The 15,228-nt window shown below is 36.4% G+C and overlaps 1 protein-coding gene across 1 annotated transcript; it reads right to left on the bottom strand.

Moving 5' to 3' along the window:
• Positions 1-4,240: 4,240 nt before the first annotated feature.
• LOC128215122 (splicing factor 3A subunit 2-like) lies at positions 4,241-5,844 on the bottom strand. Its single transcript, XM_052921843.1, has 2 exons — positions 5,489-5,844; positions 4,241-4,892 (listed from the first exon to the last, which is right to left on the bottom strand). Exons 1-2 carry the CDS (start codon positions 5,842-5,844, stop codon positions 4,241-4,243), a joined length of 1,008 nt encoding a protein of 335 aa, XP_052777803.1.
• Between the last annotated feature and the right edge of the window lie 9,384 nt (positions 5,845-15,228).

The raw sequence follows: 15,228 nt of genomic DNA, 5'->3' as shown, positions 1-15,228 counted from the left end.
TGTGGAAGTCGCCGTGGGCCAGGAAAACAATGTGCAGCAGCCGCAAATCCCGGATGCGCAGTTTGGGGTATCTGGTGAAGAGTTATTCCAAATAGTGAATCAAATCGATGGGTTTTCAGGTAAAGGCTCTTTTGAAAAAAGAGGATAATTAGTCCATCAAGATTTAATATATAATATCGTCTGTTTATCATTGCTTTTTAATTAAAGAATCCATGAACCATTTGTTTGTTTACCAATTCAGTGGTAATTAATCCACTTTAATGCTACCTTCCACCAAGTTGTGCTTCATTCTGCTATAATTTGAACTGGATATACACAGGGGCGTAGCTAGGCATTCTCTCTTACGCCCGGGCTTTTTTTGGCTTACGAAGGCACATACCAAAACAGTAATCGATTGTTAATGGATTATTGATCAGTTTGGATCCTCGATTACTGATATGCAAAATTTGGTCCGATTCCCGACATTATATGATAAAGGTTCTATTTTGCAGACACTAACAAGTGCGTGTCCAGTCCCTGTCTGCATAACGGTACACGTGAGGACAGGGTGAACAGCTATATCTGTAACTGTGCGGCCGGGTATACCGGGGTGAACTGCGCAACTGGTGATTCAGACGTATCACAGAAATTTATACAATGCATGTCAACTTGAACATGACAAGGGACAATAATTTAGTCACCACCTACTCCTCTAACGACTAAATATTTGCCATGGTGCTCGGTTTGGTAACCAAACATTTCGTGCTTATTTAAAAGCTGTACCTGCGTTCGAACTAGGTGCAGAAATTGTACTCAAATGAATTAAGTGAAGAAGCATCTGCATAGATGGAACCATCAGACTTAGCAGACCATAGCAATGCAATACTATTTGTAAGCATTTAAATGATTCGTAAACATTTTTATAAGAAGTTTACGTATATTCCTTTATAACACAATACTGGTACTTTGCACTGTTTCAGACATTAACGAGTGTGCTAGTGCACCGTGCATAAATGGCGGCCAATGTGCGCATGGGATTGACTCTTACAAGTGCATGTGTTTAGCGGGAACGGCGGACGGCAACTGTGAGATCAGTGAGTACAATTATACACCGCATCTCATCAAAACGAAGCGGACATATGTTTGCGATGTTCATCAAGCCTAACTATACTTAACATTGTTTATTGAATAGTTCTATTAGAAATGGCTCGTAATTACCTGATATTGCAGGGACCAGTTACACAGGTGATACGTGCGACCATGGTAGGTCGGCAGTACTGGCACTGTGTTGAAAGAAACGTTAACGATGTCCTTGACCCAAACCGACAGTGTAAAGACTATGTAATTTTATAATCGAAGTACCTATTTAAGTAAATTTAAACGTCTTTTAGGATTTATTTGTACTGTTTAATTATAAATTAACTACAACTCAGGGACACTTATCTAGCGTATTATAGTAAAGCACGTCAGTGTAGATAGTGGTGTAATGCAGGTCAGTGTACATAGTGGTGTAATGCATGTCAGTGTACATAGTGGTGTAATGCACGTCAGTGTACATAGTGGTGTAATGCACGTCAGTGTACAGTGTGGTATAATGGATATTTTAGCCTTTATTAGTTTTACAGTAATTGTGAATACAGTTATATTAACTTATGCTAAAACTCCCTCGTGAACACGATGTTACGCGAGAGGGTGGTCTTGTGTTGTTGGGGGACTACAGAACACGGAGAAAACTCACTTGTTCGGCGTGGTGACCAAAAACCAAACTCACATGCGCCCAGGCCGGGAATCAAACCCGAGTCGCCGAGTGTGCTGACGACTGCACGAACCGGACAGCCGGAGTTATAGTTTAATTAATTAGTTTAGCTGTAGTTTAGGCACTAAATGCAATTGTACTCATTACTCTATAACAGACAGACGGACGGACAGTTTAATTTTATAACAACAACTATATGTGAACTTTTAAGCAATCTTTTATATGAAGATATGAACTTAATCTTCAAATACCAAAAGGACAGCTAACGACCACCGAAAACTTGTTTCACATAGTTGAATGACACAATAAACTACTTAGATATCAAATATCGTACCAAAATGTTTAACCACTACACTGTAAATAGGTTGACAAGGACATTATTATAAATGAGTTTGTATTCTGGTCACAGGCGTTCAATAGCACGGCTCGTCATGACATTGTCGTGGATCAAAAGTAAATCATATCTTGTAATCTGACTCCCCTTTCATGTGCAAGATGTAGGACCCTCATGCATGTATGCTAGTCAAAAAACTACATAAACGCCGTAATGAAACTCTTTTAGGTACAAAATAAAACTGATATGTAGTGAATTATTACCTCTCTTATTATACTTGCAGAAATAATAATAATAATAATAATAATAATAATAATAATAATAATAATAATAATAATAATAATAATACACACTTGGCAAAATCGACGAACATTTGATAAAGGTACTTGATGTACAATTATACCCGGACCTCCTTATCAACTGTGCTAAATTATGCAATGATTTATTTACCTAAGACGCATTAAGATGCGTGCAGTTCACCAAAGACAATGGCACTCGACAAAATGAGCTTATCCTATAACAGCTGTTTCTATTTCGCTTTCGAGAAATATTGGTTAAATTACTAGGAAATTGTTTATTGATTTTGGACGATGCATTATCATTGTTCTTAATCGTCTTAAGATCAGACTTGTACGTATGTAGCGGCTTAATTATTAATTATAAATCACAAATGAGACCAACGTTATGTGAATAAAACAAACTTGTTGCAATGTATGTTACTGTGACTTCCTTTCATTACTATGTGATATGAAATTTGTATTGTGTTTGTAAATATTCATTCTTATGTATTCTCATGTATTACCATATACCATGTTCATCTCCAGAAAATGGGGGAAATAAAGCTATATATATAGAAATAATTAATAATAATAATAATAATAATAATAATAATAATAATAATAATAATAATAATAATAATAATAATGATAAAAATAATAATAGTAATAATAATAATAATAATGATGATGATGATGATGATGATGATGATGATGATGATGATGATAATAATAATAATAATAATAGTAATAATAATAATAATAATAATGATAAGAAGAAGAAGAAGAAGAAGAAGAAGAAGAAGAAGAAGAAGAAGAAGAAGAAGAAGAAGAAGAAGAAAGGTCATAGTATATATTTCATGATTACGAATTGGAACCGAAATGGAACTGAACCCTTAAATGAATGCCTGGGGCCGTTATATCTCGGAGAGAAGAAAAATCCGAAACACAAATCAGGCCAATACACTAAAACAATTACTAAATCATGAAATATGAGGGAAAGGATAGTTACTGACTGCCTCAAAGGCCATATTCAACAAACTATTTGATTTTGACATAACTCCAGAATGAGATCTTTATTGGACTCACAATAATAAAATGAATCCTTATCACTGAAGCGTGACTATGTTCATGTCTCATATAAACGACGGTCTAAGACCTTCAAGCTTATAATTAATATTCTGTTATTATTATGCACCAGTCAATTGTAACCACGGGCCCCGCCCCAGGTCCGGGGGTATACCCGGGAAAGCCGGGGAAATGGGCCGTGTTTTTACCTTTCAGGTGGCCCCGCAGTGCCGGGTGAATGCGGTGGCCTTGTCTTCGCTTTAAATAAAGCGGGGAATGGGCCTTACCTAGGGTCCCTGGGGTGCGGGGGCATTTGCCCATTGTGTACGGGCATTGAATGTTCCTACTCAAACCTGCACTCATTGCTCCTCATGCGGGGCAAACAATATATACTAATAGCGTCATACTTTCAGATATTGACGACTGCTCGCCTTCCCCGTGCCACAACGGAGGTCAGTGTACGGACGATGTCAACAGCTTCAGCTGCGCATGTTCCGCCGCATACACGGGGGTCAACTGTCAGATAGGTGTGTATTGTCCTTAACAATCTTACTGAGTATCATTATAATAGATTGCTATTTTAGCTAAAAGCAGTCTCCATGTACTCAAAATAACGAAGATATCCCCAAGCTCACTACGCATAGTGCCAAAAATGTGGCACCACAATGATAAAAATCATAGATCGCAATCGATTAGCGTAGAATTAAGATGTCCAGTGTTATAAACTCACTGAGTTGGATTAGGTTTTTTCTTCTAAAACGTTCACGGTTGCAATTGATCAGTACCAGATGTATGTTTATCCTGTGCTCGAGGGAGGCCCCCGATACATCAGGTGTAAGAGGTGTACACCCGGTGCTGGGTGTGTGCAGCCGGTGCTGGTTGTGTGCGCCCGGTGCTGGGTGTGTGCACCCGGTGCTGGGTGTGTGCACCCGGTGCTGGTTGTGTGCGCCCGGTGCTGGGTGTGTGCACCCGGTGCTGGTTGTGTGCGCCCGGTGCTGGTTGTGTACACCCGGTGCTGGGTGTGTGCACCCGGTGCTGGTTGTGTACACCCGGTGCTGGGTGTGTGCACCCGGTGCTGGTTGTGTGCGCCCGGTGCTGGTTGTGTACACCCGGTGCTGGGTGTGTGCACCCGGTGCTGGTTGTGTACACCCGGTGCTGGGTGTGTGCACCCGGTGCTGGTTGTGTGCGCCCGGTGCTGGAGATGTGCGCGCGGTGCTGGTTGTGTGCAACCGGTGCTGGAGGTAAACACCCGGTGTTGGTTGTGTGCACCCGATGATGGTTGTGTGCAGCCTGTGTTGGATGTGAAGTGTACACACTGTGCTGGACCTGTGTCCCCGGTGCTGTGGGTGTGCCCCAGGTGCTTGTTGTGTGCCCTGGTGCTGATGTTGTAAATCCTGTGCTGAAGGTGTGTCCCCTGGTGCTAGTTGTGTGCACCCGGTGCTGGTTGTTTGCGCCCGGTGCTAGTTGTGTACTCCCGGTGCTGGAGATGTGAACACCAGTGTTTGAGTTGTGCCCCCTGGTGCTGATGTTGTAAATCCTGTGCTGAAGGTGTGTCCCCGGTGATAGTTGTGTGCACCCGGTGCTGGTTGTTTTCGCCCGGTGCTAGTTGTGTACTCCCGGTGCTAGAGATGTGAACACCAGTGTTTGAGTTGTGCCCCTGGTGCTGATGTTGTAAATCCTGTGCTGAAGGTGTGTCCCCGGTGATAGCTGTGTGCACCCGGTGCTGGTTGTTTGCGCCCGGTGCTAGTTGTGTACTCCCGGTGCTGGAGATGTGAACACCAGTGTTTGAGTTGTGCCCCTGGTGCTGATGGTGTTAATCCTGTGCTGAAGGTGTGTCCCCGTTGCTAGATGTGTGCCCCCTGTGATAAAGATGTGCACCCGGTGCTTAAAGTGTGCCCCCGGTGCTAGAGGTGTGCTCCCGGTGCCGGTGGTGTGCCCTCGGTCCTAGTGGTGTACATTCGGTGCTGGTGGTGTATACCCAGTTATTGAAGTGTGCTCCCGGTGCTGGAGGTGTGATTTCAGTGCTTGTCGTGTTCACTCGTTGCTTGAGGTGTGGCCCGGATGCTTGAGGTATACACCTGGTGCTGGAGGTGTGACCACGGTGGTGGAGGTGTGCCCCCTGTGCTAGATGTGTGCATCCGATACTGGTGGTGTATACCCTGTTTTTGAGGTGTGCCCAAGGGGGTGTGCATCCTGTGCTGGTTATGTGCCCCCAGGTGCTGGAGGTGTGCCCCCGTGCTGGTGGTGTATACCCTGTTGTTGAGGTGTGCCCCCGGTGCTGGAGGTGTAAATCCGATGGTGGTTGTGTACACTCGTTGCTTGAGGTGTGGCCCGGATGCTGGAGGTATACACCTGGTGCTGGAGGTGTGCCCCCGTCGCTGGAGTAGTGCCCCCGGTGCTAATGGTGTTCCCTCGGTCCTAGCGGTGTACATCAAATGCCAATGGTGTACAAAAGATGTTGGAGGTCAAACGCGTATCTAGTTATGTACACCCAGGGCTTGAGTTCTTCACGCAGTGTTGGAGGAATACAACCGGTTCCGAAGGTTTGTCCCCGATGCTGGAGGTGTTCCTCCGGTGAATGAGGTGTACACCTGGTACCGAAGGTGTGTCCCCGATGCTTGAGGTGTGCTGCCAGTGCTTGAGATGTACATCCGGTGCTGGTGTTGTGCCCCCAGTGTTGGAGGTGTGCATCCGGTGCTGGCTGTGTAGACTCGTTGTATATATATATAACAATTAAACAACCAAGCTATAAATATATAAAATATAATATATGTGTGTGTGTTCCTTCAAATAAAATTATATATTTTGTATGACTCGTATTAAATTTAAACTCATTTTACCATTTACATGTACATACTGTATAAATGTAATCCAAACAAAACTGTGTTCTTTATAGTTTTCACCTACCTGCAGTGGTTTAACTGCAACGCCTATTTAATGTTGAAACTGCAACCTTGGTTCAACCTCATTTCAACGTTGTTTCAACGTTGTTTCAACCTCATTTCAACGTTGTTTCAACGTTGTTTCAACCTCACTTCAACGTTGTTTCAACGTTTAAACCGCAAAGTTGTTTCAACGTTGAAATCACAGCGTCAATACAACTTTCAAATACAACCATATTTCAACCTTTTCTCAACGTTGAAGGATGACCGTTGCTTCAACGTTGCTTCAACGTTGTTGTGCCTGCTGGGTACCAGGTATAATCTTGTGCATTCACCTCTTATAAAAATACCACTAGTGCCCGCTCAAGGAAAACAAAGCAATGATTCACTGGAATTGATTTCATACGCGATAGCTTTGATCACAGATTCCAGTAACTGAAATAAGTAAAACAATTAAAAGATAATGAAAAAATACAGCAAATATTGTACCAAAACTGGGGAAATTTTGTTGTGTGGAATTTGATATCAATACTTTATTCTCAGCAGTTTCAAGTCAAAATAATTTTTTTTGACAAGATTGTTATGTATTTCAGCAAGTGTCATTGTGTTTACTGCTACTGAACATGAGGTTGATGGGGCAATTGGATCCTGTCTGAAGTACGCTCCAGACAGACAAGGAGGTGGAGGACAACGAACTATTTACACAAGTTAATTAACATACATCTCTAAACTTATAAATTAACAATGTGTCATTTTAATAATTTAATGTGCCTTTATCATTCAATACTTTTAGTGTCTGTACAGATTTGTTGTGAAAATAAAACTTGTACATCCTCTGAGTTGTTTGTTAATTAATGTAGGTGAATGCTGCGGTAATTCCTAATTACCTGTTACTTGTGTGGTATGCATATTTATGCTATGGATTTTGGTCGTTATCACGACATTGTTTCAACGTCGTAACTCCGACATTGTTTCAACGTCGTAACTCCGACGTTGTTTCAACGTCGTGATTTCGACGTCTAAAAAACTTTCATTTTCAACCAATATACAACGTTTATCCAACGTCAGTTTCTGACGTTGTTACAACGTCTTTCCAACGTCAATTGTTTGCTGGGCAGTTTGCTGCGGCTTTTTGCCCTTGGCAATAGTCCTGCAATCTGAATCCAGGAGATGCAGCTCTGAATCCAATATTTCAGAAGAATGAAGATGTAAGTCAACTATATAGTACTTGTTTGTGTGTAAATGATTCCAAAGAGTGAGATTTATAGCAAATCAGGTATAAATAAGCAACTTATAGACAACGGTGAAGTGTTGTACTCTTAATGTTAAGTAAAATTTAGCCTGTTTTTTTTTTAAAGTGTTTGTAGAAGATCTTTATTTCCTTTACTTAACAAATCTTTCTTATCATATAATAAATTATTGAAATTGTTTTTAAACATCTTGCAAAATTGTTTTTGTCAGAATCATAGACTAACCATTCCATGTTTATGTACCATATGATGGCATATTTTACTAGCCCAGGCACAGTTTCAGCCCTGGGCTTTAGGGCTGAAGCCCCTCACAGCTGGGCTTGAAGATGTGCTTAGGGATGAATTACAAATCTCTTATACGCAATAGCAAATTTATCTAAAACTTACAAAACCAATTACGTCAACAAGATCCATTTGTCCACACTTCAAACATGTTATGTGTCGTATCATATGTTATGCATACCACTCTCTTTCACTCTACTTCCCACTACTCTTTTTAACACAATGTGGATGTGTTTTGTTTTTTACACGAACTATTTCGTACTGTAATGACTATAAAAATATGCACCTTTAATGTTAAGGGACTAGCAGCTAGAACAAAACGTAATGATGTCCTAAATTGGTTAAAATCTCAAAAATATTCAATATGCTTGTTACAAGAAAAACATTACTCTAATGCCGACAAAAATTCAAATGGGGGGAAATGTGGAACGGTGAACTTTTCTTAATTGGAGATAGCACAAATAGCAAAGGGGTTGGTATTTTTTTAAATTCTAATTTATCCCATAGTTACATAAATTATAAAGAAATAATAATAGGTCGTTTACAAATGTTATCACTGAAGATAGGCAGCCTAGATATCGTTATAATAAATATATATGCGCCAAATACTGATGATACAGATTTTTTACATCATGTAGAAAAACTGCTGGAAGAACATTCAGATAAAACAGTATTAATAGGTGGTGAATTTAATACAATGATGGTTGTCAGAACACACATATCAAATGTTCACATAAATTAAAACAAATAATGAATGCCTACGATTTAGAAGATATTTGGCGTGTCTTAAACCCCTACAAGAAAATGTTACATGGCATTCAAATACAAAGCCACCAATATTCTGTAGATTAGACTATTTTTTGTCATCATCAGAGCTAACAAACATCACTTCAACTTAAAACCTGGTTTTAAATCGGATCATTCAATTGTAACATTAGCCTTAAATGAAGTTCACCGCGGACCAGGCTATTTCAAAATCAACAATTCATTATTAACAGATGAAATTTATATAAGTAGAATTCAGCAATCAATTATTGAAATTGTAGAATGTAGCGGAAATTCGAACCCTAATACACTCTGGGAGGTTATTAAAGTAAGAATCAGGGACGATTCTATAAAATATTCAGTCTTTAAAAGAAATAATGATTTAAAAGAAGAAAACAAAATATTGCAGAATATACGAGATATGGAAACCGACCTTCATAGTTCACAAACAAATGAAAATCTAGATAAATTAAACAAAGAAAAGGAAACATTAAACAAACTTAACGAAGAAAAGATAAAAGGGATATTAATTAGATCAAAGGCCGAATGGATCGAAGGGTTTGAAAAAAGTACTAAATATTTTGCAAATTTAGAGAAAAAAACGATCACAACAAAAAACAATCAACCAGCTTAACATTAATGGCAATCTTGTATCAGATAATAATCTAGTTCTAGCTCATGCAAAATCATTTTATGAATCACTTTATATTATAAGAAGGATGACTATATAGAATATCCAGAAAATACCTCCTTCTTTCAAAATGAGAATAACTGTCTTTCAAATGAAGATCATAGGCATGAAGATCTTACTGAATATGAATGTTTTAACGCTTTAAACGCAATGAAAAATAACAAAAGTCCCGGGTCGGATGGTCTGACAGCGAACGAAATAAAAATATACTTAGTTAAGTCTTTAAATTATTCATTAGAAATTGGAAGTTTGACAGAATTGGAAAAACGTATTATCACCCTTCTTCCGAAAAAAGATAAAGATATAACTCATATAAACAATTGGAGACCAATTTCGCTTCTTAATATAGATTATGAAATAGCTTCAAAGTCAATTGCCAATAGAGTAAAACCATTCTAACAGAAGATTATAAGTTGTGATCAGACAGGTTTTATCAAGGGGTGATATATTGGTGAAATTGTCAGAATTCTTCAAGAAGTAATTGATTTTACAAATGAAAATAATAAAGAAGGTTTGATATTCTTTTCTGATTTTAATAAAGCCTTTGATAGCCTCGATCACAATTTCCTAACAAAATGCTTTAAAAAGTTCAATTTCGGCAACGATATAATAAAATGGGTTCAACTATTTTATTCAGATGCTAAACGTTGTGTTACGAATAACGGTTTTTTTATCCGAGTTCTTTAATATACGTAAAGGTGTGAGACAAGGATGCCCTCTTTCCCCGTATTTATTCATTTGTTGCATCGAACTATTGTCTATTGAAATCAGTAAAAATGAGAATATCAAAGGTATAAAGGTAAACAATATTGGCCTAAAACAAACTCTATTTGCGGACGATGCTAGTTTCATTTTAGATGGATCAAAAAAATCCTTCGACACTCTTATTAAAACTTTCGATAATTATGGAATTATATCAGGATTAACTCTAAACAAATCAAAGTGCTCAATTTTAAGGCTAGGATCACTGAAAGATAACAGTGCAAAATGTGAAAGAAGGAATATGGGAGGCAGAACTAAGCGTAAATGATCTAAATTGGAAAAATATTTATACCCAATCATTCAAACTTTGCATTGATACCAAATTAAGAGCATTTCAGTACAAATTTCTTCTTAGAATACTGCCTGATAATAGCGAACTTCATCGATACAATATTAGTTCTTGCAGTCTATGTGATTTTTGCTCAATGTATATAGATTCGAACAAAAACATATGTTTTGGGAATGCCATTCCACCCAAATGTTCTGGAACAAAATAACACGCTTTCTTACAAGCATATTTGAGGTTGATATTTCGACAATAAATTACAGTGAGGTTACTTTTTGTAACTTTAAGTCTTTAAATAGAAGTTATGAATAATGCAATTAACTTCGTTTTACTTCTTGCAAAATACTTTATCTTTAAATCAAAGTGTGAAGGAAGTACGACTATCTTCGAGGCTTTTGTTCCATATTTTTCAAAGAGACTTCAATCTGAAAAGATATATATAGCTATGGCCAAAAATAAATTGCATACCTTTCTTGGTAGATGGATCCTAGCTAGTACTTAACAAGCTTAATTCTTGGATACCGCAAGTTTACTCCAATGTAAGACTGTAAATTTCATCCACATTGCTTTCTTGCCTTCTTCTATCTAACATTTCTTACTTTCTTAACTAACAACCAAAAAACAGAAAAAACCCAAATATTTTCTTTATGATTGAATTTGGAACACGACTTTTTTATACTTTATAAATATATGTATGATGTACATGTATATTTGAGAAAATGAAATTGAAAAAAACCCAAAAAGATATGCTTAGGGGGAGGGCTGGTTTTTTTTACTTTATTTGTTAACAAATGCAGGGCGAATGTGTCAATTTTCTTGCAGAGTATCCCTTATCAGTAGATCAATACATCATGGTTTATTACAGCCATCTGGTCAGTAGGCCACCAAACCCTTGCCTTGCCAAGGGGGGGGGGGGGAGGGGGGCAATTTACTATGTCTAGAATACTGTGAAATTGTTAATATTAAAACTAAGCCTAGTGTGTTCTGAACAATGAAGTGTATTTGCAAAGGATATACATTTTGTAGTTTTAACTGAATGAGCTAATGAATGAGCTAATGTAAGCATACTTATAGTACATTCTTGTTCTGATTATGTTGTAAACTGTTGTTATTGAATGTTTATAATTCAGTTTAAAGTCTAATACTTTAAATAATTAAATATGTTCATACTTTCTGCATACATTGTTATATGCAATGATGGAATGGTGCTAACAACATCAACTACAGGGAAAATGTATTCTTTTCAAACTGCTTAGGGGGTCAAACCATGTTCAAGGTTATTTGCAGAACCTTAAAAATCTAAAATATAAACAATGCTGCTTTACACATTAAAATAGTTAGTAAACTCAATCTGTTTCGATTACCTTGTTATGTTTAAAGTAGGACTCATTTTTTATACTGTAAATGCTTGTATGATATTCAGTATTTAATAGGTAAATTATTATAATTGTGTTTGTAATTATGAGTTTTCTCAAACATTGAAATATTTAATTTGCTTTGCATTGCCTTAACCGTACTTGTGATGCACCTAATAAATGATCATAGTCATTGGCGCTGCACTATAATTGAATGTAAATTTATTTTAGTTAGTGGTAGGAGTGGTTTTTAATTTGATTGACAGGAACACGGACTTGAGATTGGGTTTTATTGTTATTTTATTATGATTAAAAAATGCAAATGGATGGCGATTGCATGGGTGATGAAAATGATATTTATAGTTGAATAGATTGTCTTCAATTTATCTTTAAAACATTATTTTGGAAGAACGACAAATAAGTTTAATAACTGTTCCCGATTCGTTTACGTTTTCCGATTGGTTACCTGTAATCATGTGCCGGAAATGTAAAATGTGTGGACCAGTAATTATGTGAATGGGAATAATTATGTTTTATTTTTTTTTGGTTATGTTTACTGCATTGATAAACCATGAGGTAAGCTGTTTTCTTTAATTTACTCGATATCGAAATTAAATGTTCACCTAGCTTTACTTGTTAATTCGTTGAAGGTGACATTAGTAAATTTCATTACGACTGCCCCTGAGTTGTTTTATTTTTAGAACACTACACAGAACGCAAAAAATGAATGGTCGAGTAAGTCATCGCGGGAACTTCATAAATCTTTCACTTTCATTAATTCAGTTTAAATAATTATTGCCTTTAAAGATTTTTGTTTTCATATTGATTTCCTGTTATATTGAGCTTTGTCGATTTTGTTGTTGTATTGTATTATGTATAATTACTACTTCTATTTCCTAACTTAAAATTTCGTCTCATTTGTTAAGTTGAATTGTTACATATTTCATATAAGTGAAAAAGAACACACACAATATCTTTAAAAATGCACTCTTAATCCCAAATAAGACTTATCACAATTAATAGTATTGTTTTGATTTTTCAAAATGGGTTGATAGATGTAGACAACACTGTTTCTTATTAAGGGTCTTGAGTTCAATTTGTGAAAAGGATGAACATAAAACATGGTATTTCTGCCTTGTGGTACTATTGCAGCCCACAGTAAATATTTTAGCAATCACCATTCATTTGATATGTGTCATGCTTTCTGCTATTATAAACAGGGTTACAAGCTTGTTATCAGTAAACAATATTTTCAGTAAATGCATTATTTATATAAGTAAGTAGTTATTGGTTTATCAGTCAATTGGATGTATGTTATACAATTGTATGTATTGATTTTAAATAAGAGTTTCACTTTAAAGATGCTCATTTAAAGATAATGAACAGACACACAAAAACTAGACACATTGGATACTTATTATATGAATGATTATTGTTTAAGTGACCTCTGATTTGTTTTGGAGATATTCATAAATGGGTGTTATTCTTTGCTGTCTTCAGGTTATTATACATTTAAGGATTTTTATAATTTTCTGGTATATATTAATTTAATGCAAATAAATACACATTTTAAACTAGACACATTTGATAATAGTTATATAAATGATTATTGTTTACATTTACTCTGATTTGTTATGAAGATATTAATAAAGAATACAATAAAATATTGTTCTTCATGTTATAATACATTTTGGACTTGATTTAGTAGTTCATTTCTGGTATATTTTCATTTAATTCACGAATAAATTATTATTAGTGTTCAGTATCACTTTCACACATTGTCAACTATTATTCTGTGCATTTTTGGCCTTTGCTTATGTGCATTGTTGTATTTCAAAACCTATGTGAAAAAAGAAACAGTATCATTATTTCTTTCATACATAGTCTGATACATGTTCAGTTTGTACGTATTATTTTTTCATATTTGAAAAATGTGCCATTGCCTAATAAGACACATGCTATTTTTGTGTTCATTTCATTATCAACTAACAACATGCATCCATTTTCAACTCTTCTTTACCATGTAAATGAAGAAGTTAACATTATAATTCCATTGACCAGATTTTTTATGCAATTTGTCCAATTTCATACATTTTAGTATTATTAAACAGCTAAAAACAAGGCATGTTATGTTTTAAATGCATTTCATCTTGTCAACAATGTTCAATATTTATATAACAGTTTAATAATTATGTTCTATTTATTTTTGCAACTTCCAGAAGAAATGATAATGTTTATTAAAGTACTACAAAATTTGTTAAATTCATGATAAATCCCCCATATAATGTTGTCATTCCAACATTCCAACATGGTGAGGTGCCCCCCCCCCCCCAATCCCAATGATTAGAACTGCAGTGTACTAGAACAATAACTCTTTTTCAGCGAATTGGAGAGCTATTCCCTTTGTACCTTTTCCTGTCCGGAGCATAACAAGAAAACTACTGTTTGGAATTTCATTAAACATCATTCAATGGTAAAGCACAACGAGAGATAGTGCACTGCACAATTACTATAGCTGTATTTCAGCTAATTACAGGAATACTGCCCGCTTTTTCTTGCCCAGAGCATTTCTTGAAAACTACTTATGGTATTGAAATAAAACTTGGTATTTGGATAGGTTGCAATGACAAAAAGTACAGTGCACAAGCACCCTAATTCTGTCATGTTCATTAATGTACCACACCCCTAATGAAATCTTCAACTTGAAACTCTTCAATATCAATGCTTTAGCCTATGTTGTTAAGCAGAATACGTAACACATATTTTGAGAATTTCATGGATGCGGTTTGATGCACCATTATATGCATGTTGGCCTTTGAATATTTCTTGTTTTTCAACATATAACAAATGCATAAACTATTAAACGGCGCCCTTTCAAACTTTGCATCAATGGTCTTTCTTGTAGTGTGTCATACTCGTATAAAATGAACTTTGCCTTTGACACTTGTTAACCAAAGAAACATTGTACTGCATTTCAAGTTTCTGAAGTTGATAACATACCTAGAACCCGTCTAAGGCAGTGCCTTATTTCATATTATGTTACTGCTCAAGTATGTATTATTTGTTATTGACACCATTGTGCACTGTATGCCTCACGAGTCTACGACCTTCTGGTTTATTATAAATAATAAATGAAAACTTGTAAAATCATATTTTATCAAGAGTGGAGGTGACCTTAGTTTTTCCAAGTCCTTTTCGCTCCAATTAGGATAATTTAAACTGATCCTAGCAGCATGTTTTAAAATAAGAGTGGAGGAACTTCTTGAACAATAAACATCTTGGGTGAGAGTCGGGCACCCTCCAGCTACTTGATGCTGATTAATTAAGCATGTTTCCATACATGTAACACTTCTTAGTGTTAACATGATGGCCAAATTCATTTATAAGCAACTGTAAACATAATGGCCAAATTCATTTGTAAGCAACTAATCAAGAAAACAACAAAAGCTTTCAAGTCAAATGTTTATTTTCATAAAACTTTATAATGTAAACTAGAGCTGTCACAGGAGTGACGAATACCCCCAAATACCGCCTGGACACAGG

Source organism: Mya arenaria, chromosome 13 (assembly GCF_026914265.1).
Source record: "Mya arenaria isolate MELC-2E11 chromosome 13, ASM2691426v1".
Lineage (NCBI taxonomy): Eukaryota > Metazoa > Mollusca > Bivalvia > Myida > Myidae > Mya > Mya arenaria.
Note: the sequence above shows the minus strand (reverse complement) of the source record. Positions and strands in the feature narration are given on the sequence as shown.

Coding starts and splice junctions, on each gene's coding strand:
- LOC128215122 (XM_052921843.1), bottom strand. CDS start 5,844: ATGTACACCGCTAGGACCGAGGGAACACCATTAGCACCGGGGGCACTA. Junction 4,893..5,488: donor TCACACCTCCAGCACCAGGT/GTATACCTCAAG, acceptor TCACATCTCCAG/CACCGGGAGTACACAACTAG.